We start from the raw sequence: 26,326 nt of genomic DNA, 5'->3' as shown, positions 1-26,326 counted from the left end.
GGTCTGCTGGTCACTGCGCCCGTCTTAACATAGCAGGCAACTACCATGTAAGTCACGGGTCAGGCTGGGAAAAGACCCTTCACCAGGTGAGTCTCAAGTGCAGCATTTATTCAGCTGCTCTGAGGGAGACATAGGAAGAGCTACCGGAGCAGTGCAGTAGCATTCAAGCCCTTCACAGTGTTACAGATAATGCCAGAATCGCCTTCTGTGCTTCACATCAGCTTCCAAAAACTCTTGCCAAGCAAGGAATGAAAGCAAAGGGTTTGTGCTGGCATCCATTTTGAGAAAGTTATCTGGAGAACAGCATGGGAGATGGAGAACTTGTAAGAAAGCTTCTTTTGCTGAGCAAGAGCTTCCTGGGTTCCCAAAAATGCTCATGTATCAGAGCCCATGGGAGCTGATCCAGATGCTCTGGGGTAGTTAACCGACGGGTAGTAACTGCAGTAAGATACGGCCCAAGAACAGATGTGTGTTGCAAACTACACCTGACTCAACATGATGAACCCAGACGTGCTGTCCAGCTGATGCACAGATAACATAGGCTTAATTAGCCACAGCTTGATTATCTGGTGTTGACACGGTTTTTATGACTAAGTCACCCTTGAGATGCTCAGAATCTGGAAATCCCAACCACAGATAAAAATTTCCTTGCGGCTACATAAAGTCACAGTATTTTTCTGACAAACTTTGGCTGAGAGTTTTGAGCATTTTTAACTTATCAGGCTCACAGTGCATTTTACAAGGAGAGTGAAGTCTTAAGGCATAAATCATTGACTTAAAGGAAAACAACTGTGTAACAATATTACAAGATATACAGAACAGGATGCACTTGGATTCCAGTTTCTGTTCATTGGCTCACCAGAGAGAAGAATCATAAATCAGAAATAGAGAATGGAAATCAAAGAAAAGTAACAGGAAGTGTCAAAATGAAAACCTGGCAGAAATTACCAATAGGAGGAAAAGAAAAAAGACTCCAGATGTTTTTAAAAAAGATAAAAACCTGGGAAAGATTCAGTGAACAAAAGATCTACAAGCAGAAAAGAAAAAATGATAGCTTGGGGGGGGGCTTCTTCTCTTTCTTTCTCACATACAAGCCAGGGCTAGTGAGGCAAGAAAATATCTATCTACTAAGAAGATGAGGGAGGCGAAGGGGGGAAAAAGCCATATAAACATCACCTCCCCTCCTTTCCTCCCATGAAGCACAGGTCTGGAAACTCTGACCCTAGAAATATTTCAATCGGGCTCACAATTCAAAAGGTTCATTAAATCCAGGATTATTACCATGAGAGAACTTGATCAGAGCACCAGGCTGTAATGTTTAAGGGGCTCCTTATTCACGCATACCTACAGGCTGCAGCGCTCGCAGTCACACAGTGAGGAGCATGTGAATCCCAGCCCTGTGCAGCACTAAGCTTTTTCCTCTGGGGCCATCTGCCGGCTTTCGCGCAGATGCTTCTCAGGACCTTTCTGGGACACTGATTGTTTTATCAGGTGCATTGAAGCTGAGTGATGCTGGAGCCATTAGGCATGACTTCTCATGGAGCTGTAGTCCAAGCTGTGCTGGAGGTTGCATCTTCTGTCCCACATGCTGCTGTAACTCCAACTGGCATGTGATTCTTAAATTGGTCTTCTGAAGACTCGAAAAAAAAAATCCAGCTCCACTTCCCATACGTCCCTTGCGATCAGAGATATTCTCCCTGCTTCTGCATGTGTGTGCCATGTTTAATCCAACAATGGCCCTAAATTTTAATAATTGTGAAGGTAAGGTACTCTAAATCCTTCCTCCAACAAACTATTCCAAACAACATTAATCTAGTCACCTAAGACTTTCAAACAAAACTGTGAGGGAATTGATTTGCAGACTGATATTTAGAAAGACTAAGTCATAAACTGATCCATATTTAATTCCTTCAAGAATCAAGCTTAGTCAGAAGACTCCTGAATTAAAAATAGATTAGATTTTTATTTGTACATGATCGTTTCAGGGTAATTTTACCAACTGGTTATATTTGTATCATGCTGTTACTAAACTACAGTGTGTTATTGTAAACTAGTTTTCAAGCTGCTTAACTCAAGAATGGCTAGAAGTTTAAGGCTATCATAAAAAAACCAAACCCAAAACCCACAACAAAACACCAAAACCAACCAACTAACCCACATCACTCCAGTCAAATCAGACATCCTTCTCTCCTCACCCCTCCATCATACAAGTTTTATGAATTTGAACAACATTCATAAACCATACAGTAAAATTAAGAAACCTTCAATCCTAGCACATTCCATATAAAAATAACCTTGTGTTTTAAGGAACCAAAATATTCCCTATTATTAACAAAAAAATGTATGCTGACCCACCAACAGCAGTTTGCATCTGAAAGGTCAGACTGGAGAGACTGATACGCTTTCCAGTTTAAGAACCCCAGTTTATATAGCTGGGCTATACTTTATTTGCATTTCATTTAAGCACAGAGCTTTTCCACCAAAGTAAGTACCCTTCTGCATTCTTAACAGATTTGTCTACTTAGCACTGATCCACTGCAGCCACACGCATTCAGACACGAAGAATCAGGAAAAGACACTTGTTATATACACTGGTCCAGATTGCAAGCACTTACATGTGAACAATGCACTGGAAAGTAACAATCCATCTGACCAAAAGATTTCTAAAAGGCAAATAATGATTTTCTGTGTATTGTTATAGCATCCACTGCTCTGAGGTGAAAAACAAACAATATGTTTCTTTAGAGATAAAGACGACTATGGTAACAGATGCGTTACTGTTAGAAATCCTTAGCAATGCAGACATCAAAAGCAATATTAGGTCTGTTTATGCATTAGTTATTTTCAAGAATAATGCTACAAAGCTTTTTAATTATTTCATAATCCTCACGATGTTGTTGGGGCTCAGAATCACCTCAAATTTGAGACATATCACAAAGGGCACAGAAGACAAAACAGACATTCTTTGGTATTTTTGGCATTCTACTGCATTGCAATGATACTCAAACCTCAATATTAAGTCTTGCAAATCTGTACTGTAAAGATGCTGGAGTTCTTAACAAAACAAGCCCTTTTTTATCTGCTGGCTGGTTGTATAACATATAAAGTAACCCTGTCAAGCTAACAAAACCCAGTGCTTCTCCACAGCCTGCAGCCAATGAAAAATCCCCTCGAGTGACATACCCCAAGAGTATTCTGGAGCAGTGGGAAGTAACATCTGGGAGACTGTCTGACCAAAGACCAAGAATTAGGTCTTCATGCTCCTCAGTTGTTTCTTTATCTGGAATGCTTGGGGGGTCACTTTCTAGAGCCTTTGTGTTATACTTTTTCTTCTTCTTTTCCTCTTTTAGCTTCTGTACCTTGTGCTTGAATATGTCACGATGTTTGGGTTCTTGAGGACCACAGAAGAGTTTGTCTTTACTTAGATGCAGCAAGTCGTCTTCTGTTGGGATGCAAATCATGGCATGTAATTCAGGGTTCCCCTTTCTCAAGAGAGACAAGTTGACCCATACAAGAGCCCTTGGATAGCTCATCAAGATTGGCAAAAAGATATTTTCAGTCATTTCCTTCTGTCCCAGTCGAGAAACAAGGCGGACTCGCCGATCTTTTCCAGCAGTGGGATAGCACCAGGCTGATAACTGCATTAGTAGTTTCTCACTCCTATTAAATTTTTTTTAAAACAAACATCAAGGGTAGTTATTAACAAGTAGTACAACAGAAATCCAGCACCCTGCATATCTGCAAGAGCGTGATTAAAAAACAGTCCTGGGGCTTTCTGCGACCTTCCAAGATGGTATTTTTACCACTCAGAGCACAAAAAGAACATGGGTAATGGAATTCATGAGAGGCTATTTCTTCAGAAGGGGACATTACTTGTTAAAACCCCCAAAACTTGTCAAATCACAAATGCTCTAAAACCTTCAGTGACATTAACGCAGTTCAGAACTGCCAACGTTTTCTTCCCCTGATAACTACACAAAAATGAAAGACCTGTGTTCAGGCACTTTCCAAACACTGTTGCTGCCCTCATGCGTTGCACTGGAATGCAGGGGATTCTCTCTTTTCTTTATAGACCTTATTAAGTAGTGCAAGAACTATTTGTGATGATGTATTAGAAGAGAGAATGCAAGCTTCATTCACCCAGAAGCAGAGAGAGCATGCCAACACCAAGAACACACTAAACTCAAATTATCTTAAATTTAACACTCTTAAGAAATTTACTTCATCTAGTCACCAAGTTTGCTGGGGAGAAAGCAGGAGAAAGACTTTCACTCAACAGCAAATTCTGATCCACGACAAAACTATGTAATCTCGTCACTGTATCTGGATTAAAGAATTCTCTCATCTTAATAATCATGGCTGAGCTCTTCCTTTCCCCAATTCAATAATTCCCAATAAAGAAATAGCACCGCACATGCGTGTAGCATTTTGACATACCTGACAACAACAAAGTCACTTGTAATAGTTTCACGTCTCTCACCGAAGTCCTGGGTGCCTGTAACATCCTCTGCCTTTAGAACACCTTCACAGCTTGTTATTTCCATGGTCTCCTCTACCTCACGAGTCACAGGGGAAGCTTCTTTGATCACCTTTGCTTTGGGACCACTGAAGCTATATCCTTCAGTTGCACAGCGCTCAGGGTGCGGGGAAGAAGGATGTACAAATTCTCCTGAAGCTTTCATTCTTCCTTCCCAGTTCTTTGTCAGCTGACCCCAAGGACAGATGAAAGGGGACAGAGTGCCCAGCTTGACATAATTTGCCCTTTTTGCAGGCGGACGTCTAAATGATAAATCAAGTAGGTAAGAATATTTGTATCCTGGGCCCTTATTCAGTCCCTAGCACTTCAAAAGGCTGTCTACTTTGTCCTTTTGGTCTAATAATGTTTTCTGTATTCGAAACACAAGTATTTTGAACAGAAAGTTAACTGTGCTTTGCCTTTGGAATGTCATTGGGCAAGAATTTTAAAGTTATACTTCCAGCCAACAGTGCTGTATTTCTGATCACCATTCCTTTCAGCAATGTTGGATATTTCTGCCTACTGTGACTGACATCACCATATTTTCCTCAAAACTTCTACTTCCCTCTCCTAGCTGGAAGGGGAGCCAACACCAGTTGGTGCAGAGCTACTGACTCTTCCAGCTACCCCGTACTTATGGTTAAGAGTTTTGTATTTACTGTAGTGAAAATGAAGGCAAACTTCAGAATACCTCGTATTTAAAAAGTGGACACTGAAATATACCTCTTCATTCACTTCATTCTTTAACACTTAGTACATACTCTGATATTCTGCCTTTGCCTTCTCCTACCTCCTCCCTCATTTGCAAAGGGAGCTTGAAATAGCTGCATTTATTGTTATGCAGCCTTGTTACAGCCTTATAACTGAGCATATCTCTGGGAATAGAGGGTTTTAGTTAACTTATATGCACTGTTTAGCAGAGATTTTCTGTTAAATACATGCAGGATTCTTTTCTCTTTTATAATATTAGGATTTAAAACACTAGTGAAACATCTTAATAAAGTCCAAGTCTAAATGAACACAACAGATATGTACCAATATTTTAAGCGGCTTTTTTTTTTTTTTTTCATTCTTGCAATCAATTTTGAAGTTAAATTACCGTTTGAATTTTTCAAGAAGACTGGTTTCCAGTTCTTTGGCAAACTGCATTCCCGCCTGGCAGTCTGGGAAATCATTTGGAGTATGAGGTGTTCTTTGATATTCAGAATGCTTTAAAGCCTCCTGCAAGCCACCAACTCGTACACCTCGATATATCTGTTAAAAAAACCAAAACCCAAAAAAGCAATGTTTGTACTGATTCCAGGTTCCTAACTGAAAAAAACACCCTATTAATGCTGCAGAAGCTACTGCCTTAGAAAAGGGAAAGTCTATCACTTTAGCTTTCAAAAAAATAAACTTAAGCATGGTTTTCACAGTTTTAGATGGTCATTTCAACAAAAACATTAGTCATACTCTTTAAATTTAATTCTGAAAAACTATCAGCACAACTGAAGAGAATTTCACAGGTTCTGATCTTGTACGTTCTGATCTTGTACATTGCCACGAAAGTGATACTACCTTTATTTTAACTGTGCAGTAGGTATCACTGCAATTAATCCCCCTGCACATTCAAAAGCATACATTTAACTGCAGAAAGACATTAAAACTGCCACCTAAACATCCAAAGCAGGATGCTCCAAACAGCACCAGAGAAGTATTTAAGCTTAAGCCAAAGTCTGTGTTTCAAGCCCTCTCCCAAATCAGAGGTAATCAATTTGTTGACAGAGTGGCAGAGATAGCCAAGCTGGAAATGGATTAGCAGCAGGCAACAAATGATTTCTCTTTAGAGGCATATGCCCTTAAAAACACAAACCCAAAGAGCTATAGTACCAGTTTTCTCTCCTTACTCCCCACTCTGATCTCCTGCTTTAGGCTGCCATGTGGGAACTGTCATATCCAACAGAAGATATGGAGAGCTATTGTTTATTTTTGATAATTTAAGACCAAGCCTCTGTCATCAAGCAGTTCATACACCCTCTTTTAAAGCGGGATTTTGATCCTGTAATTGTGAGTTGCTTACATAATGTGAAGTATACTCTCTAAAATAAATTATTTTGAACAACATTATATGATTTGTCATATTTACTTGCAATTTGCAATTAAAGGCACTTACAAAAGGAATCCAGAAAGCCATGCCCCAGCCCTTTGGGAGACAGATATCCCAACCACTCCCCCATCCTGGTCGATCTTCTCCAGCCATTTTCCCTGGCTGCTGCACCAACAGTATGGGAATTGCAGATTCACAAGGACCCAAATCAAGGTGTGATCCAGGTACCAGTAATTGAGCTCTCATATGGTTTAAATCCTGAGAAGGAAGAGACATTTCCCATAAGGTAGTAAGCATTTTTGCCACATCCAGATACCCTTCCAAGCTACAGAGAGGAGGTGAGCTTATAACTAGGAAAAATATACTAGTAATATGCTACACATTTGAACTGACCTTCATTGAGGCATGAAAAATGTTTTTAGATAAAAGTATTAAGCAGCCTTTTTCTCCACTTCTTACCTCCACAGACTGTGCTGGAGGGCAGGTACTGAAACTCAGAGGAAAAATGTACAGCATAGATGAAGGAGGGAAAACAAGTACTGCAACTTGATATTTATAGATTTGTGCACAAGACTAGACTGAACAGGTGCTTTCAGACAGTCTGTCAATACACAGAACAAATCTGAACTACATCCACGGAGATGGGAAGAACATTTGGTCACGGAACAGTTTCACATAAAGCATGCTGGCACCAAGGCTTTGTCAATCACCAGTTGTTATAATTCAGCGTACCACATTAAGAATACATTTATAAAAAAACCAGACCATCAGACTGCCTCCTTACATGTCCCTTCTGCATCAGCTGTTTTATAAGGTAAACACTACATTTCATGACAGCATGAAGAACACTGTCATATACAAAAAGACTGTGCTGATAACTGTTATACACTAGTATAGTACAAGTACTCTGCTTTTTTTACACTACGGCAGCCAACTTGAAAGAGCACAAAATGAATTTTCATAAAGAGAATATTTGGAGATGTTTCTGCCATACAAATATTTTCTCCTTTTGATCACAACAGTGCCGAGAGTTTATCACCTCCTGTGACTAAATCACCATTTTACCCCTACATTTTACAGGTTGCTCCTCCACTGCCAATGGAAATGTCAAGATAGGAGATTTCAAACCTGTAACAGCACATTTAAAGCTGTCTACAAATCACAGGTATTGCCCAGAATGCCCACAACACAGTGTGCTGCAGTTCAGAACCAGAGGGATTTATTTCCTTCTAACTTCCATGTTTCTTTTGTTAGGAGAATCGTCCTGGCTATGATTGAGGAGTGAATGGCCACAGCCTCTGTGCCACTTCAACCTTTTTATCTGCTGCACTTCAGTCAAGGTGATGAAGGACAACCAACTTCCAAACCCTTCTGATAAATAAACCTACAACAATTTAGTCCTGTAGACAATCCAATAAAGCTTTCTTCTAATTGAATTGTGAACAATGGTTATGTAAGAACATTACACAAAGGCTGAAAAAGCAACACTTCAACTCAGCAGCTGGATACTATGACATTAGGAAACTATTGCTCTTGGATTTATACACGTTAAGAGTCTCACTCTATGGACTCTATGGACCATTAGCCATTTTCTCTACGGCAATCCACCTTCTTAGTTACCTGCTCTGAGATTTTATTTTCAGTGACGTTCTTACAGATGTCCTTGTCCCAGATAAAGCTGTGAGCACAGTCTACAGGTACACCCTCCAGGTACAGCTGCCTAACTTTATCATTATCTACAAAAGAAGAGAACCTTCAAACAAAATTCAAACAATTTTTGTGGTTTATGTATCAAACTACCAAAACCACTCCACTATCATAAGTACAATGAGCAGACAACTAAGTAAACAGACTATTAAAGCTTAACAAGCATCACTGCTTCTGCAATATCTATCACTTAATTTTCCAAATATAAAATATGAAATAAACTGTTAATTTTAGAAACATTAACCTCGCATTCTCTTACAGATAGGCATTTCTTATTACAAATGACATCACCTTTGGCAATGTAAGTTACATCTTTAGCACGCCACCTTTAAGATTCTGGAATCTGGCCTCTGAGGCAGAGCGTGAAGCTCAACAGGATTGGTGAAAATCAGAAAAAGCAAGATTACAAAGCCTGAAATAAGTCCACCTAAGTAAATGTGTAAGAGAAGCGAGGGTGACCTTTAAGAAACGTACATACAGGAAATATTTTTATGGATATGAGTAGCACGCATCTACTTATTTAGCACTAGCTTCCCACTATGGATCTTTTTGGGCTCTGCACTTCAGGGGAGTATTCTTTGCTTATGTCTGCAAAGACCTTAACAGTTGTGTGTATTACTGAAGATAAATAACACTTCTAGCTTTAAAACTGATTGTTGAAATATTAAATAACCTAGCTTTTCTTCAGCTCTACAGTCTAACCAAAGCAGAGAAAATGTATACCTACCTTTAGTGATCTATGGATTAAAGCCTTCAGCGTACAGTATGTAATGCATGCTGATCCATATTTTAAATAATTCTTACCGATAAGCAATACAACAAATCTATTAATAGTTTTGTGATTAAAACTTACAGTGACTGTACTCATTTTGTCATCTACAAAGTCTTACACATAATGTGTTAGGGTTTGTTTTGTTTTTTAAATCACTTAGTCTTTCAAAAGTAGATTGAGCTAATTTTTCCAGTTAATGTTGACAAAGACTTTGAGCACAGAAGATACAGATTATTCAATGGTACTAACAATAGGCGTTGCCAAACACAGTTCTAACAATTATTTATTTAAAATCTAAAATTTTAAAGATGTCCCCATTATTAGGAGTTGCAAAATATGTCAAAAGAAATATTAGCTATGCAGCACTCCTGACAGTTTGATGGCATTAGTAAGCTGATGCTTGCTATGTATTCTTACTGATGGCTTACCTTTATGTAAGAGAAGAAATAACTACAGAAATTATCGGATTAGGAATGATACAACTAAAAAGGAAATCCTTGCCAATTCCCTGACAATTAAGTCAGAAGAATTCCTTCTCAGACAAAAAATTCAGGACAGGAACCTGAGCAGGAACCTAACAGAGCTCAATACTCCTAGAGGCAAAGCACATTCTGTCTGGAGATACAGCAAGTTATCAATGCTTCAAAGGAGAAAAAGACAGCAACAGAACTGTCTGTAGTGGTGGTGGGGAATTCCTTCCTGACTCTTACAGATAACCAAGGGGGAAGGGCACATAATTACAAGCAAACATAAGGTAAGGAAAGTGACTTTTCCATCTTCTGTACAGAAAGTGTTTGTGAACACCAGAATCTCTTTATGTTGAATTATTTAAACATGTTCTAGTTCCTTCAACTGTAAATTATTCACTGTAACTTTCTCTGAATTTTTTTACCACTTCTTTCTATTACCACAGTTTAGGCAGTCTATCCCTGTCATATTCTTGGAGTTCTTTACAATTCCTATATTCTATAATGGCCCAAGTATTTTTTTTTCCACTTGAGAAAGCCCTTTTAAGTCAGTCTCTTTCCACCACCACAGTCCATCCAATATCCCCCTCACTACACTAAAATATCCTTTTCTAACTTGGTACATTCTTTTTCCTCGATCCCCACTGAACTTGGAGAAATTTAATATTTCTACTAAGCAGACTAAATTCTCACAACAGTTCTCTTTATTTCTTACCTCTCTCCTGCTTTCTTCAGTCCACATTTTAAGATTGCTGGGGAAATAACCCTACTGATGAACAAGTTGCTGATGATAGTGGCAGTAAGTTATTACAGCTAGTATAGGAAATAGGGAGTTGTATTACTAAGCACACAAAGTTCCATGACAATCAGCACATTATCTACTTTGGCTGGTGTCAATGGTGGGTGCTTAGACCATACAGGCAGACAGAAGAAGGTTCTGTTCCATTTCAAGCTGTTGTTCTGATTTGTGTAGCTGATTATCTTAATAGTCTTAGAAGAGAGGCCTAAGAGTAAGAGTGCTTCTATTTGAAATTTTTCCTTCCTTCTGTGAGGAAAGAGCAGAAAAAGCAAAAATATAAGCACTGCTAAGGGAGCAGTTTCACCGCCATATGTAGGTAGGGGTGCATGGTACCGGAACAACTGATGCCAGCTACCTAAACTTCTCCAAGAGGTGCGTTTACAGGCAAGGATTCAGGCTCTGTGTCTGCAAAAAGAACTTCAGCTCACTTATCTTTCATGATGAATTCTTCTTCACATCTCATTCACTGATTGTTTAAAAGCTCCACCATACTCCACGTTGAGCAGTTTTTAAGGCAATGGAATTTATATTCTCCCACAGAAGACAATAAAAGCATATCAAAATGTCAGAAGCATACTTTAAAATGGAGAAAAAACAGCACTAATGTGCACTCATGTAAGTGCTGACTGCTTACTGGGAGTCTTGACTTCCAGAAGGCATAAACTTGCTGAGAAGGCAGTGAAAGTGATTTATTCACAAACTTTTTATACCCCAGCCTGAAGAAATGAGGACAGTACTTTGATTAAATCCCATCAGCACATGTCTATAACAAACAGCTTGCACACATGCATATGAATTCAGGAGTGAGAGCAACTGGGAAAGACTGAAATTACCTTTGATTTGTTAGCATGTCACTCATAGGGGAAAAACTACACAGGCATATCTTAGAACAGCATTTTGGAAAAAAAAGAAGAAAAGGGTATGGACAGGTGTGTATCATTTCACAGATTGCATGTATGGCAATCCACAAGCAAAGATGATGGCTGTAACTTACCTAAACTATTCAAGAAACAATGCAGCTTTAAATCAGTAAAGATTTCCTAAGAAATTCAGTTAGCTTTTATACAATGCTAAAGAACAAGAGGCTAAAGTACATACAGAACCTCCTAACATACACAGTGCCGTTTCAATCTTACTAATCCTAATCCTAATCGTATTTGAATGTCCAGGAAGGAAAAAGGGGAAAAAAGTGTGGAATACAGCAAGGGTTCCTTTTATTGCCAAATCAACATGACATGTCATTAAGGCAAATGAATGATTACTAACATTTCTTAAACAAAGATCAGCTCACTATATTACCACATCTGAGTAAGATTACACCAAAACCGAGGCTCAGAAAGTTTATGTAGTTCTAAGGCTCATAAAAAGATTTTTTTTGTTCTTATAGAAAAGGCAAATTAATACCATCCAAATAGGATTACAGATCTCAGAAAAGTCTAACTTTTTTGGGAGGGTGTTACTGTGGAAATGTTGGCAATACTATTGCTGTAGTGATGCATACTATGTGCCATGATTAAATTCCTTCCTTTTTTGGCTGAACAAATTGCCCTTCAGAAAACTCAAGAGGAGGATAGTCTCCATTCCTGGGTCACTCTTAGCAAAAGAACCACTAGAATGAGGGGACAGAGCTGGTTGGAAAATGCTGACAAAAGTGCTAAATCAATCTAGAATAATATTTGGGAATATGCTGATTTTTATTAAATTCTTGGTGGATATTTCTTCTTCAGTTAGAGGTGATCCTTTTGCACTGAGTGGCCTTCAGCAGGTTCTCCTTCATATATTTAACTGATTTTTTAACTCCTGCAAACCTGTCAGACAATCAAGGAGGATTATAGGATAAAGGAATAAATCCAATTGGTGTATAGAGGCAGTAAAATATGCAACAAGACCTCACGCTCCGAGATTACAAACTAAGCAGACAGAATTCAGGAAGACCTTATAATGGGTCCTGAAACAGTAAATAGTGGCAAGAAAGCATAATTCTTGCAGATAGAACAGATTAGACATAAAATGCATTCTGCAGAAAAACTGATTATGTCTAGACTTCCTTTTATTAATACATACGCAATTTTACTTTTCCTTTCAAAACACCAACAATTAAATGCACTTGAATGCTTTCCCCCGACTAGAAAATTACAGAAGTATCTGAGCTTAATAATCTAACATGGATTAGTTTTCTACAAGTGTTTAAAAAAAAAAAAAGTAACTTCTCTGTGCTTTTAACTACTTGAACAAGGAAGCCCTTTAAGGCAGAGATATAGCACAAGTAGCAGCTGTCACAGAGCCAACTACAAAAATCAGTTCAGGAACAACAGTCCTTGAAGAGTAACAATAGCCTCTCTTTCCAACTAACACCTTGGAATACTCAATGAGGGAGACAGGAGCGTGGCAGTTAGACCTCAGTCTTCAGTTTCTCAGGTAGGAGAGATGAACTACCATGCCACAGGATTGCCCCACTGCACATATAATAGGTATGCAGGAGATTGCGAATGATCCTGTAACTCTTCCCACACAGCGTTAGGAAGTCACTCAGGTGGGAAATGTGGAAAACAGCAGCCATGTTACCTGCTGAGCCATTAGTCTCCCATATTCTCTCCTTAACTGCTTCTTGTATGAGGGCTGGCCTCTCCTTTTCTACTCCTTCACCATTACATCCTTTTGATTTTCTACTAGAAGACAGCTGTATTGTGTGTCGTCTTTCATCCTTCTGCCTGCTCAACTTATTTACCAGGGACATGCTTGTGTAACATCAAGTCCTTTAGCAGAACTTGAATTAGAAGGTATCATGCAGTATACCTTTCCTTGCCAGCTGATCAAGGACCTTCTCTCTCTCCTGAATAAAAGTAAGAGAGGGCAGATGCAGGTTTAAGTTCATAATGAAACAAACACTCAGAAAGGAACCAGAAAGCAACACCAGATTTTCTGAATGTTTGTGGTTTAGAAGACTTTTTGCAAGTGAAGGATAGCCACAAATAGAAAGATCTTGAAGATGGCCATTTCTAGACAGCCAAAGGAAAAAAGGCTTTTCCTCTCAACTCCCTATCTTACATCATTACCTCTTTATCATGGCCCTCCTTCCTGAGGGACATCCAGCTCTAGCAGTGGGAGATAAACCACTATGACACATTTCCAATGCCTACATGCCTTCTGCTGATCTCGCCTTCTTGAAAACATCTTCACAGACATGGCAAGTAGAATGAAGGAAGCTGAAACACTTCTTGTAGTTGCTAACTCCTCTACCAGCTCAAACCAGTATCTGTAAACAAGTGCTATATAGCTCACCTTACTTCTCACCAGGAAGGAACCAAAGTAGATGTCATGTATGCTGCAGCATTTCCAGCAGGAACATTAATGATGAGAAAGTTAGCTGAGCAGAACTAATTTACATGGGAAAGGCTGTTCTAGATACAGAGGGTAGAATAGGATGATGTAAGAAAATCCAAATAACAGAGTTGTGCAGAGAGCTAAAGGACAGTAACTGAAATAGGTATTCAACCTGATTTAAGTGAAACATAAGGCTAAATTATTCTAGTGCCTTGCAAACGCACCACTAAGGAAATTAAGTATTTTCAACTCTCTAAAACCTTCACCTTGTACTATTTGCTACTGTTTGCTAGCTGGCTATTATGTTTCTCGTATTAGGTGAGGCAGTCTGTGTCCAGCCAACCTAACTGGAAACACCCACACAGCACTGTACACACATCCCATTGTATAATGTATATGCTCTTGCGCATTTTTCAAGGACATTCAAATCCAACTGAATTTGAATTCTGCACTGATATGTTGTCTAAGTCAGCATTGAAATGAAAGTTTCAGAAGTCACAGTTGCATCTTTCATTTTTTAACACAGTCAGCATCTTGGCCATCTGAAATGCTATTATTGCAAAGGTAATTTTTTTTTTTCAGCAGGATTGCAACTTTCATCATTGTAGGACTATAAACCAGAAACAGCAGATATTTTCCTGGAGAGATAAACAGCCTCAGGAAGACTAAACACCAAACAGAAACTTACTAAGTAGCTTTTAGCACCTGGTTGGCCTTGCCAGGATTCGAACCTGGATCATCTGTATGGTCAGACAGAGGCTTCCACTGAGCACAAGACCAGCTTTGGTGCATGACCCTCCCTCACAACTGCTGTTCTAAAAGCTATACAACTTTCAAGCTGTTTCTGTTCTGCCAGGGGCTGTGAAAAGGGGAAGTAAACATTCTGAAATTGAATGCCAGAGGAAAACAGCAAGAGACAATCAGTAGAAGATGACAGTAAATGAAAACAAAAGTGTAGGGAGAAACTGAACCTCTTGCCTTTGGCAGTTCCAGGAGAAGCATAATATAAGCAAGGCATTTTACCTTGGTATTTTTCAAAGTCTGGCATGGCTTTTGTCTTCTTTTTTGGCAGATTGACTCGAGGATCTCCAACAGTGAGGCCCAATATTGTACCTGGTGGCATTTCTGATGGCGAACTTATCCCTTTAAAAATACACAGATGAACACTGTCATGAAACCACAATTAAGTTGTGATCTTCTTCAGCACTACTATTTTGTACACTTTTGCCTGCAGGGAATGTGACACCACTGTAGGCCAGAGAAGCAATCCAGAGTACTCAACATGTTTAGAAAATTCACCAATGCTTCTCAAATGTCCAATAACAAAAGACAAAATAGCAGCATAAGACTTCGCTTGCAATTACATTTATGCTTAGCATAGAAGTGAGGTCACTCTCACAACTGACAGACTCAATTCATCTTTTGCATTTGGCACATCCCTTAAAGAACAACCAACCTTTGTTTTATACTTGTCTTCCAGGGAAAGGACATAAAAAAAAATGTTTTTTAAAAGTTTTACCTCATCTCTGCTTAACTGCCTCACATTGGATAGCTCGAATATAGTGTGAGATCTACCAAAACCAGTTCTTACCTGCTTAAGTTCTAGAAAGTGAGGAGATGTTGTTAACTTTATGATACTTTACAACTCAGCCAAACACACAACTGTGCATTAAAAACAAAAATATATAAAGCAAGGTATAATACTTTCTCTTTGGGTAGGAGCCTACCATTTTATCTGTGGAAGTATTGTATAACTTATTGCCTTAATTTGGTGTGTATGGGGGAAAAGAGTGAGAGTATATGTCACACTGTATATCACATCAGCAATCTCAAATCTAAGTTTGTGAAGATAAGAAACAAGGTTCAGTTTATCTACTAAAAGTTTGGACTGCACAGAGGACTAAAATTCCCCTAAAAATAAGTTAATGTAACATTCTTCAAATTTTTGACATGCCATGGTAATTACCTAAGAACATGCTCAATGGCATCACTCTCTTGATCAAGCAAAAAATAAGCATTTCCAAACTGAAGTCAATTTATTAGCATGCCAGTTTTGACCACTAGAATTTAAGAGTTTCCCTTCCTCCCATAGCACCCCCATGCCCAAATACCTTCTAACAGCTCAAAGATAGCACTTTGACGTTGATGAAGAGATACTTTTTCAGAGTCCTTGCAGTTTTCTACCCACCAATTATTCAGTTCTGTCTTTGAATCTGGTGTCTCCTGGAAAACAACACATCTAATTAAACTCAAGTGGTCACTCAGTATTTTCTATCAGTATGAACTGACCCTCAATTTGCCTTAATCACTATGGTTGCTTTCTTCCTCGTGGATTTTCAAAACCATTTTTAACTATATTCCACCTTCCAGTAATCCCCAATAAACTGTCCAGTTTAACTTGTGTTCCAAAAATAAACAAAGCAACCCACAATGCTTCCTAATTCTGGCGTTAATTATTTCTTACAGAAAGCCAGAGATTTCATGGCCTTGCCATGTTTGCTGCAAGAGACAAAAAAACTCCATTAAAACCAGTGATGCTGTGTGCCAAGAGGTGGACAAAATACTAAATCCTGGAGAAATTGCATATTTGATTGAAAACAAAAAAGTTTCTATACCTTAAATGTCTTGCCCTTTAGCTCTAAGTGTTCTAGCTCATTACCTGAGAAACATAATCTATGGTTTGCCAAAGAGAATATGAATTATTCTGGACCTTCTCAGCACAATACATCACTACACCAGAAATTACACAGCCTGTTCAACAGCACCATTGCTTCTGTTTTCTTCCTACCCCCACTTAGTATCCACATAGGAGTTCTTCCTGAGATCAGCGTTAGTCAAGTGGCTCAATACAAAGAAGCTAACACAGCACAAATACATAGGTTAGCCTTTATAATTAGTAAGGCCAGATATTTTACAATTCCTTCTAGCAAAACCCAGCTTGCACATTCTAGAAACCTTACAAAATTACAGTAATATCCAAACTTCCAACTTCCTTACTGTTTGGAAAGAAGCAGCTTTCAAGGTCTCTGTAAGGACAGAGTGTGATAATGGGCCAATCAGCCGATACCGGAGAATCTCCATAGTTCTATCACTGAAAGAGAGGAAAATTTCAGGTGAATGTACAATAGTACAACACACAATTTTTTCCCCAGTACTGTTAAGCCAGAATTCAGCTATATTAACTGGTTAAGGTTCACAGTTTCTGACTCTACTATGAACAAACCTGATCACAATGCCAGTAGTTTGTGAGATCCAAGAGTAGGACTGGAATGGATCTCTAGTGCCATCACCAATTATTTTTTTCACTGGCACAGCTTTTTCACCTTCTTTATCCTCCTTCTTTCTTTTCTTGCCAAGGCTCAGAACAACATCCATTTGTTTTTCCTCTTGAATTGGTGTTGTAATAGGCTCAGGAATATAGATTTCGTCAGGCTCTGAACACTGAAAAAGTGCTTTTAACTCTCTCAGCATGTCCTTAAGAAAAAGGAAAAGTTTGGATTAGGATGATAAACAGTGCATTGTAAAGCTTAAGTACAGTTTTAAGAATTACACTCTACTATTTTATTTTCGTATATGGATTTAATGGAATAAAGTTCATTCTGCTGAAGCCCAGGGCTTACCAGCACGAGCTGAAAGTAATACTGAATGTTGCTAAAAATTTATTCTTACCCAGATAAATATCATTGCTGGGCGCAAAATTGCTGGGCACAAAACTTTACTTTTTTTATTTTTATTTTTTTTAAGTTCATAGCGAAGTATCACATTATGATTATCTGCGATGAGACCAAACTTAGCCTGCTGGGGGTGCCAGTGGGAAAGATGTGAATCAAGCAACATCATATTGCAAATATATCCCGAAGCAAGTGAGACTAGAAAACTTCTAGCAAGCTCAAACACTGAAAAAAACTTTAGAGGCATGCATCTTCTGGATAACCTTTATAAAAACAAGTTGCAGAACATAAATATTGTTAGAGCAGAAACAATCTTCCAACTTTTAATTCCTAAAGCAATGTATTATATCCAGCTCTTCTACACCTTTCAGAAGGTATCTGCAGCATTAAAAATGTACAACGCATAAAGAAATTAGAGTTCAACTATTAGGAAAAAAAAACCTGTTTAAGAGCTGGATGCATCCAGATCCACAACTGTCTGTCTTCAGACCGATCCTTGGGTTTCCAAATAAACGTAACAGGACCAAGCATATCCTCAGGATAGCGATCTGCTCGGTAAAGATTCAGGGAACCCTCAAATCTTCCAGACAGACAACAAGCCTCTTCAAATGTTAATCCTAAAGAAGAAGATATTTATTGAAAACCAAAATAATCTCTTGTTTAAAAAAGAAAAAATTGAAATTCAGTCTGGCTGCTGGGATAGTATCAAAGAAAGCAAATGTACCACAATTAGCAACAGAAAATAAGAACATCTAGTCCTAGTATGAGACATTTTAATTATGTTTTTAACCAAAATCACAACTCAGTATCAAATCTGTTACTACTATGAGATTGGCAGGATATTAAAAAAGGAAAAGGATGGGTCATCCTTTAGTCTATTCAGAATCTTAACTTTATTTTGAACTACATAAAATTTACCTGTGTCATTGCTACATATTCGAGCAAGTTGCTTCAGAAGCTCATTCTCTTTACCAGTCAACTCCAGGCAACAATAATATGATAAGTCCTGAAACAAGAGGATGGTGGTAAAGTGTGAGTAACTCTTGAAAGTGAGCCTCACAAGGAAGGACAACACAGCTTCACTATTTACATCGAAGTAGTAATTTTTCATTCACTAAAATTTGTGCCAAAGAGAAATGAGTTTTCTTTTTAAACTTAAAATTGTTAATTAAAGGAGACCTGTCAGGCATTTCTCATTTGAGGGCCAACCTGCCTCTCAAACCAACAGACAAAAAAGGACATGGAACAAAGTGCCTGTCTTCAATAGCATCCTCCTCAGGAAGATGATGTAGGGATTCACTGAATCTTTTAGCTCTTGAGAAGACTGAAGACGCAGTATTTCAGTCATTGTTACCATAAGACTTTTCTAAATGTTCATCTTGTTCTCTGTGATACCCGCCACCCTTCATTACAATTATGAAATCACTCATTTCATACTTAGCAGTTATTAACAGCTGACACAACTGTTCCTCAAAGAAACAGAAATACTGATTATAACTGAACAGTTGATTACTTTACCTTGGCAACATATCAAAGAACACAAATAAAAAAAGATGTGTATGTGGTACCTGAAGAAGGCAGTGTTTTGTCATGGCTCGGTAACAAGCCCTGTAGCTCTTCTCCGTAGGGCTATCTCCTAAACAGTATCCCCATTTCTTTACCATATGAAATCTCTTTGCATGCCAAATATGCGTTTCCAGCCAAATATTCTTTCTTTGCCTGCGATTAAACTCTGCTACCAAATTTATGTGGCGTCTTCTAGCTTTGCGGCATTTAGTCTTTGACTGTTCTTTTTTCTGATGTACAGCTTTCTCTGCCTGTTTTTAAAAGAGTGGATATTGAAGTAAATATCAAAAGGACAAATTCCCATAGAAGAAAAAGGCTGACATATATATGGATACAGGAAGCATTAGCATTAAGTTATACTTTATTCTGATGTTAGTTCCCCATAATTCTTGAGGCTAACTAACACTTTGAAACTTTATACACCAGCCCCATCCACACAAGTGCATCAAGGTTTGACCGGAACCCACAGGTAAACCAAAATCCTCACACATTCAGAAACTTACCAGTGAACAGCAACGTCTACTTCTTGTGTGGAGCTTTTGCCCAACACCAATATATCCACATGAACAAATGAACGAGAAATTAGGGACAACTGGAGATTTGAGCTCATACAGAAGCAGTACAGACTCTCAGACTGCCAGGTAGAACCCTAAGGATTCTACAACATGTAGAAGTGAACAAGAAAGGACTATGGTGATGACCAAATTCTTGATAAATAGCCAGTCAAGGTCTGAATTATTATGGGTGAATGCATGGCTGGAGAGGAAGGCTTGACTCTCTAAATCAATGTTTGGTTTGTCTTTTTGTGAAGAGAAGTGGTAGAAAAAAATAGGGACTATAAGACACACACAAAAAATTCTTAGGATGTCCTTTGTAAGCTCACCAAGGAATAGCTGACAACAGACCACTGGTTATAAGAATAGCAAAGGAATGAGAATGCTAGAAGATCACTGCCAAGAGCAGTAAAAACACTGAAGCAACCCATGACATCAAATAGAAACACACAAAAATTAAAGTATGTTCCCATCAGACCCATCCACCAGGATAGGCAATATAAGCCACTCGATCACTGGTGTGTGACTGACTGGTTCGGAAAGACAGTTAGAGAAAAAAGGATGTGGTATTGTAGATTAAAAACATGTCTTTAACCTTTTGAAGAGATAAGAGATGGTCCAGGTAGATGTTTTGACAAAAACGGTCATGATAAAGGATCTAAGGAAGAAAAATGCAGCAGAATCGGAACAGTTAACTTTGAAGAAGGACACTTCAAAAACTGAACAGCAAGAGGCAGAACCTTTACAAAAGGAAATAACTCAGAAGATATGACAAGCTGCAAGAAAACATGAAACAAAACAGCCTAGACAAACATACAAACTACACCTAAAGACCTGAGGAGAGAAAACGTAGCAGCAGAAATACAACTGCACGAGGACCAATTATATAATCTCAAAAATTCAAGACTCATACAAGGAGTAGAAACAAGGATGGGAGAATAAGTGTGAGCACGTACAGAGAAGTTAAAAAGGTTATCATACGAAATTATTTTAAAAAGCTGTACACAAAAGAACCAAGCATAAACATTAAAGAAATCTAGATCATTTAACAAGGATAGAGTACATAGCTCACATCGCAAAATAGCTCATACCCTCTTCCTTCAGATCTCAGAAAACAGCCCAAATTGCATCTCTTGTCATGATTAACAAAGCAAAAAGAATGCCAACCAGAGCAGTAAAAGAAGAGCTACAGGTTATGAAGATCCAGTAAAACATGCCCTAAGGAACATGTGTGGAAATACTCATAGCAATTTCTGAATCATGAACAATTATCTTCAGGAACTCAGGGTGGAGGGGGCAAGATCTTGAAGAACTTAGAAAAGACAAAATGCAAGGGAAAAAGAACGCAAGAAATATATTAATCAGTCAACCTTAATGCACAGAAAACTTACCAAACAAACTCACTTGATCAATTTAAGAAGAGTCTAGAGTTGATAAAGTGATCAATGCCAAACAGCAGATGGGTCATTTTACAATAAAATCCTGCTGAACCAATTTTTATTTAAATTTTTTTTTAAGAACACACAGGAAGGCCACAGTGGGTAAGGAGCAAGTAACTCCACAGGAGCATTCTGACTAAACACTGAGCTACTGCCATAAAATGAGAGTTTCATAAGCAACCAGGAAGGGTCAGTGAGTAAGTCTTAAGCTGCATGCAGCCTGCCAACAACTCCAGTGTACCTCCCGTGTTTGAGCTCTAACCCATGAACCATCATGCAGGTCATGAATAGGCTATGCTGTCTTGAGGCCGGCAGGGTCATATCTGACAGCTGTGGTGGGGTGCAAGGCAGACAGGTGTTATTGAAGACTCCTGGATCACCTGGCACCAATGCACTGCCTGAACAACCCCTCCTGCAGTGCACCCTTTTATCATCACTACTCTAATAACTTTTCAAGATGTCCAATAATCACAAAGTCAAGTGGTTAATGAGATCTACTTGAGCTACCATATAAAACTGAGGTGTTCCTGCATTCTGAATCCAAATGTCACGCAGAGTTTGAGAACCTGTGTACGCAGGGAAGTTTCGCAAGTAAGCTCAGGTCTGAACATTAATAACTGTACAGCTGAACACTGTGCATTAGCTGTGCCCACTAAATAGTTTATCAAACACTGCAGAACGCGCTTATACCTCTTTCCTGGCAATCTCTTGGAGCCGCCTGGGCAGGCGTTTAATATTGTGACTCATAGCTCGCCTTCGCATGTGCCTAGGTAGAGTCTGGAAAACTAGAGAGTTTGAAGACTTCTGCGCAACTGCTTTCAACATGGCATTGATCTCAGCAGCACGAGCTTGAGCAAAGGTAGACACTGGAATGAAAAGAGCATGACAAATGGCAAAAATCAAAGAAGGGGACACTGTACATAAATTACTGAATTCCAGCAGAGTATTCCTAGTCCATCAGTCTAACAACTTCTTGAGATAGAAGTAAATACTATATACTACCACTGAAGAAATTTCTATTATTCTGATATTCTGAAGCTTACAGATATGGTTAAGCAAATATTTATATAGGAATGAACCTCAAAGCCATCGTAAAACCAACAAGTCCTATTTGCATTAAGTACTTCCTTATTAAATTAGAGTAGCAATCTTTCCAGTTGGTATTCAGAGAAATGAAAAAAAACTTCAGCACGGAAAACAAAGGAAGTAGTAATCATATTACAGACTGTTTTGAAATGATCAGATAAAAAAATCCAGAGGTCCTGTTTTATGCTTATGGAAGTGTATCTACAATCAGAGCACCATGACATTTTGAAAAGCTAATCTGTTCTCCTAAATAAACATTCTGTTAGATGTCGTCTTTAACTCACATCATGGGCAAAAGGAGTTTCACCGGCTACATTAAAAGCAGGTAACTGTCAGTACTAATTTTGCTGGCAAACAGAAACCATAATGCACATCCCTCGTTACAACTAAGTGCAACTTTTTAACTCAGAGGTCTGAAAGGAGTCGTTGAACAACAGCTGCTCATTCATTCCAGTGCACAACTACTTTTGTATTTTGGAGGAAATTAGGAAAAACAGAAGAACACAGCATCAGTTCTAATTTTTTGCTCTTGCACAAAAACAAAGACAGACAGCAAACTTACAGCAAGTTGCCCTGGACATATAAATTATGACTTTTTTCTTATATACAAACCTGTTAGGTATTTTGGCATTTCTTCAGCAATACTCTGCCGTCCTCCTTGCCATCCTCCTCTTCCTCTGCCTCTCTCTCCTCTATTTTGCCCTTTTGGAAAATACTGGTCTTTCCTGTACAAAGGCCCAGCTGACTGATTAAAAAATTTCTGCTGCTGATACTGCTGCTCAGAACGAGCATCTCCTGGAGGGATTAGAGATGAAAAGAGATAACAGAAATGAAAAGCAGTCTCAGTAACTGTTAACTATACAGAATCTTTCCTCAAAAACTGCACATTTCTCCCATTATATTTAATATATGTACCTGAAAAAAAAAGATCAGAAATCAGAAGAATTATTTTTTAATAGGAGGAAATAAGTTTTGCACTGTCCAGCAGCAAGTCTGCAATAGATTAAGTTACTTTTGCACATTCTGAAAATGGTACCCAATCCACACTTTGCCTCCAGTACTCTATCAGATCCAACAGGAAACACCGATCAGTCTACACAACATCAGTAGTGATTTTTCACTATTGCCTAGCCAGGGTTTTAATATCAAACTAGCAAAGTTAATATTTTTCCCTCTTGCCCCTTGAATTTTTTTCTCATAGGCAAATGTGTTCTTGTCTCACTGACATGCATTGCTGTTACAGTGATAAAGTAACACACACATGTTGGTGCAGTAAGTTACTTTTCTGGTACAGGCGTTTAAAACAATTGTCCTGGTTTCAACTGGGATAGAGTTCATTTCTTCTAAGTAGCTGGTATATGCTGTGTTTTGGATTTAGTATGAGAACAAAGTTGATAACACACTGATGTTTTAGTTTTTGCTAAGTAGTGCTTACACTAGTCAACGACTTGTTCAGCTTCCCATGCTCTGCTGGGTGCACAAGAAGCTGGGAGGGGACACAGCCAGGACAGCTGACCCCAACTGACCAAAGGGATACCCCACACCATATGACATCATGCTCAGCATATAAAGCTGGGGGAAGAAGTAGGAAGGGAAGGACGTTCAGAGTTATGGCATTTGTCTTCCCAAGTAACAGTTACATGTGATGGAGCCCTGCTTTCCTGGAAATGGCTGAATACCTGCCTGCTGATGGGAAGCAGTGAATGAATTCCTTGTTTTGCTTTGCGTGCATGTGTAGCCCTTGCTTTGCCTATTAAACTGTCTTTATCTCAACCCCCAAGTCTTCTCACTTTTACCCTTGCGATTCTCCCCCCCATCCCAACGGGGGGTGTGAGTGAGTGGCTGTGTGGGGCTTAGCTGCCACCTGGGATTAAACCGTGACACCCATACTGATATTAAGTAAAGCCTACAGTAAGCTTCCTAAGGTACAGAAATGCCTTTCAAGAGTGATAAGCACCTAACAGTACTTCAAGTTTAAAAGGGTCTTGAAGTCCATATTTGAAGATTAGTTTGTATTCAACCTATTCAGTTAAGTCCTGGTTAGGATTTCTAGTACAATTTGAGATATGGTTCTCAGGCAGCTCATGATGGACAACTATACTAAAAAAGGCCAATACAGTCATTCTCACCATCCCACCCACTGAATCAAGAAGTGTGCTTGAAGGAACATGGGGCCATACAGCTCAGGGAGTTCCTCTAGCAAAAAGAAACCTGTGTGTCAGGAGAACTGGGTAAGAGATTAAAAAAATCAGTTTTCAGGTTGATCAGTTTCCTAAACAAGCCCATCATATTGTCCCAGAAATGCTGTCATTGGCATGAGGAAGAGCCAGGAGCAGATTCACCTCCATTAACCTCAATTTATGTAAACTTAAAATATCAAGGAACCTCCTTTTTCCATTTCAAAAAAGTATGAAGCTAAAGTTTTATGTTCAGCAGCAATGCTGTTGCCATCCCAATGCAACCACACATCGTGCAGAGCTGCACTAATTCAGATGAAAAAATAATCTGGGGTGGAAACAGAAGTTAGTTTTTATGTGGAATAACTCCCTGATTTGGATTCTCCACATGACTGAGTGCAACACTGTCCAGAGTGAGGTGAAGGTGAGAAGCAAATAGCTGGGGGAGAGATGGATGCTGCCTCAGTCAGCAAATCTGTGCAGACCTACAGCCCAAATCAATCATGGGAGAGTAACTGGACAGCAATTAACTCATATCACAAAAACACCCTTTCACTATGAAGTTAGCCTAAGAATGGAGGAATTATTTTAATCAGAAGATGGGAGAGTCTTTCAAAATGTAGTGATGGACTTAATACCTAAAGAAAAATTAAATTATTTCAGGTACTATGTAGATCCATGGTTTTTTAACACATATTTAGAATTTTTTCTTTCCCGTTTCTACAAAATAGCCCTATAAAACCAAGATACTTACTAACACTACAGAAGAATGTTATATGGATGAAAATCCATGCTATTCAACAGGGCATAAAACCATAACCACATAATCTTATAAGTTCCCTGCTACAAAGAAAGTTAGAAAACTGTGTTTAATCTGGCAGTACTCTGTTAAAGATATTCCAAAACCTTCAGACAGAGCTGACCATAATTTGCTACATCATTCTGCCTGCTTAGGAACTTTTCAGTCACTCAAATATGCTGTGACACCCCAGCATTTTTTTGTTCAACCACAAGATGCAATTTATCAGCTTCTGAAGGCCTCACAGTAACAGGCCCTGCTCTTACATGTGCTTTTTTTTTTTTTCCAGAACTAGTATAGGTAACAAAATAAAAACATGAAATGGTGGAGGGGGAATGGAAATCAAAGTCTGACTGAAGCATACAGGATGCAGGTTGAAGCATCCAGCATACAGGTGACAGGATCCTTCAGTCCTCAGCTGCAAAGGTTACCTGTGCAGATATATGCTCCAGCAATGACCTAGCAACACTGCCATTTTAGGGGAACGCCTTGCCGCCTCCTGCCAATATTCTTCCATAGATACAGGAGCCATAAGCGCCAGAAGGCAAAAGGGTTGGGCATGCTGATCTGACGGAAAAACAGTGCATTTATCATAGGGCCAGCAGGCTAATCCCGCTCCTCATGCGGCTCCTAGGTCTGACAGAAAGAGAAGGGAGGTCACTGCACGGGGTGTAACATCTAAATTCATTTTAAGACTAGAAACTGCAGTGGGCGGATAAGGATTTGTCGTGTAATTGAAGTGATGACACAGAGAAGCACCTATTAACGAGATTTACGGCAGAATCAAGGCTAAAGAAGTCATCGGCAGGGGCCGAAGCCCCGAGGTGTTCCCACGCCCGGTACGCCTCGCCGGCCGCCGGGGCTGAGGAGGCGGGGGCGACCAGCCCCAAGGGGGAGACACACACATCCAGCCCCGGGGGAGGACACCCAGCCCTGAGGAGATGGGGACACCCTCTCCGCGTTCACCCACCCCGGCCCTGTATAGGGCGCCCCCAGCCGTACCTGGAGGCAGGCTGGCTCTGCTGCCGCCGCCGCCGGGAAAGGGCCCCGGCTCGGCGGGAAGGGTGACGCTGGCCGGCTGGTTCCTCATCTTCTTGGCCCGCTTCTTCTCCTTCGCCCCGGACATCTGCGGCAGAGCCCGGGGAGCGTACGGAGAGTCACACCAACCCGCCTCTCAGGCGGGCCTCAGACGCCCGACGGGGGCTTGCTCGGCCCCTCAGTGGCAGGGGGAAGGCGGGGAGGGGTCGGCGGTAGGTGCAGCGACGGGCGGAGCGGCCACCGGCCCGGTACGCATCCCCAGCGCGGCCTCCACCCGCTACACGCGGCCGCCCGAACCTAAGCACCGCGCATGCGCGGGCGCGCA

General features: G+C 39.7%; 1 protein-coding gene across 1 annotated transcript; it reads right to left on the bottom strand.

Moving 5' to 3' along the window:
- Positions 1-1,936: 1,936 nt before the first annotated feature.
- POP1 (POP1 ribonuclease P/MRP subunit) lies at positions 1,937-26,317 on the bottom strand. Its single transcript, XM_075085473.1, has 15 exons — positions 25,966-26,317; positions 22,600-22,782; positions 21,592-21,767; positions 18,911-19,159; positions 18,261-18,348; positions 17,784-17,959; positions 16,895-17,145; positions 16,669-16,762; positions 15,783-15,894; positions 14,695-14,814; positions 8,223-8,338; positions 6,669-6,860; positions 5,616-5,770; positions 4,438-4,779; positions 1,937-3,660 (listed from the first exon to the last, which is right to left on the bottom strand). Exons 1-15 carry the CDS (start codon positions 26,087-26,089, stop codon positions 3,003-3,005), a joined length of 3,036 nt encoding a protein of 1,011 aa, XP_074941574.1. The 5' UTR covers positions 26,090-26,317; the 3' UTR covers positions 1,937-3,002.
- Positions 26,318-26,326: the final 9 nt, after the last annotated feature.

Source organism: Phalacrocorax aristotelis, chromosome 2 (genome assembly GCF_949628215.1).
Source record: "Phalacrocorax aristotelis chromosome 2, bGulAri2.1, whole genome shotgun sequence".
NCBI classification, from domain to species: Eukaryota; Metazoa; Chordata; class Aves; order Suliformes; family Phalacrocoracidae; genus Phalacrocorax; species Phalacrocorax aristotelis.
Note: the sequence above shows the minus strand (reverse complement) of the source record. Positions and strands in the feature narration are given on the sequence as shown.

Coding starts and splice junctions, on each gene's coding strand:
- POP1 (XM_075085473.1), bottom strand. CDS start 26,089: ATGTCCGGGGCGAAGGAGAAGAAGCGGGCCAAGAAGATGAGGAACCAG. Junction 6,861..8,222: donor AAAATAAAATCTCAGAGCAG/GTAACTAAGAAG, acceptor CTTCCTTCTCAG/GATTTAAACCATATGAGAGC. Junction 4,780..5,615: donor CTTCTTGAAAAATTCAAACG/GTAATTTAACTT, acceptor TTTATCATTTAG/ACGTCCGCCTGCAAAAAGGG.